Raw genomic sequence first — 754 nt, 5'->3', positions numbered from 1 at the left:
AGAAATTAAAGTATAATGAGAAAAATAAAGAAGCAGACAACAATATATTATAAAAGAATGATACTTAGTAAAAGTAATAGGTTGATAAAAGTTAAAAGGTAAAGTTAGCAATCAATTCGTAATAAAAGAATTCTCCATAACAGATCCCACTGAAAGAAAACAGTTCTGAAGAGGATGGCTATGAAGAAGAGGAGGAAGATGAAGAGGATGTTAGTGAAAGTGAAATGGTTGTTTCAGCATCAATCCAGTTTCCTCTTGCTAAAAAGGGTATGGTATATGAAATGATTCATGTAGGAACTGTTTGACTGTAGATCTTTGGTATTTGCAAAGGTGGCTGTAGGTCATTACATTGATTATGTATCATGTTGGATGTACTTCTGTACAGAAGCAATGAAGACCTGTTTATTAGCTATGAAATTGAAATGTAAGATAAGAAAATGTGAAGTTAAAGTGAATGTTAATTAAAAGAAAAAATTGATTAACAAAAGTATTGCACACATTTTAAGCATGTGTTGGGTTTTGCAGCTGACAAGGAGCCTAGTGCAGAAGATGGCAGTGAATGCAAGGAGGAGGCAGAGGAGCCTCAGGCCATTGCATCACCAGAAATAAACGAAGGAGTCACAGTCCAAGTCCAGCATCTGGTTACACAACAGCCTCCCCCCAAAGAAGGTATGTGATGTTCATGGCTCACTATCTTGCATCTCTTTATCTAGCTGTTGCTGTGTTTATGTGAGATTCTGTACCAGATTTGTGA

The 754-nt window shown here is 36.1% G+C and overlaps 1 protein-coding gene across 1 annotated transcript in view; it reads left to right on the top strand.

Moving 5' to 3' along the window:
• The window catches only part of LOC119585994, a 23,226-nt gene that overhangs the window by 13,203 nt on the left and 9,269 nt on the right, over positions 1-754 (top strand). The window contains exons 5-6 of the mRNA XM_037934706.1: positions 144-267; positions 526-669. Of these exons, the coding sequence (XP_037790634.1) occupies positions 144-267; positions 526-669 (268 nt within the window). The remainder of the gene's footprint in view (positions 1-143; positions 268-525; positions 670-754) is intronic.

Source organism: Penaeus monodon, chromosome 20 (genome assembly GCF_015228065.2).
Source record: "Penaeus monodon isolate SGIC_2016 chromosome 20, NSTDA_Pmon_1, whole genome shotgun sequence".
Taxonomy (NCBI): Eukaryota; Metazoa; Arthropoda; class Malacostraca; order Decapoda; family Penaeidae; genus Penaeus; species Penaeus monodon.
This window is presented reverse-complemented; position numbering and strand designations above follow the sequence as displayed.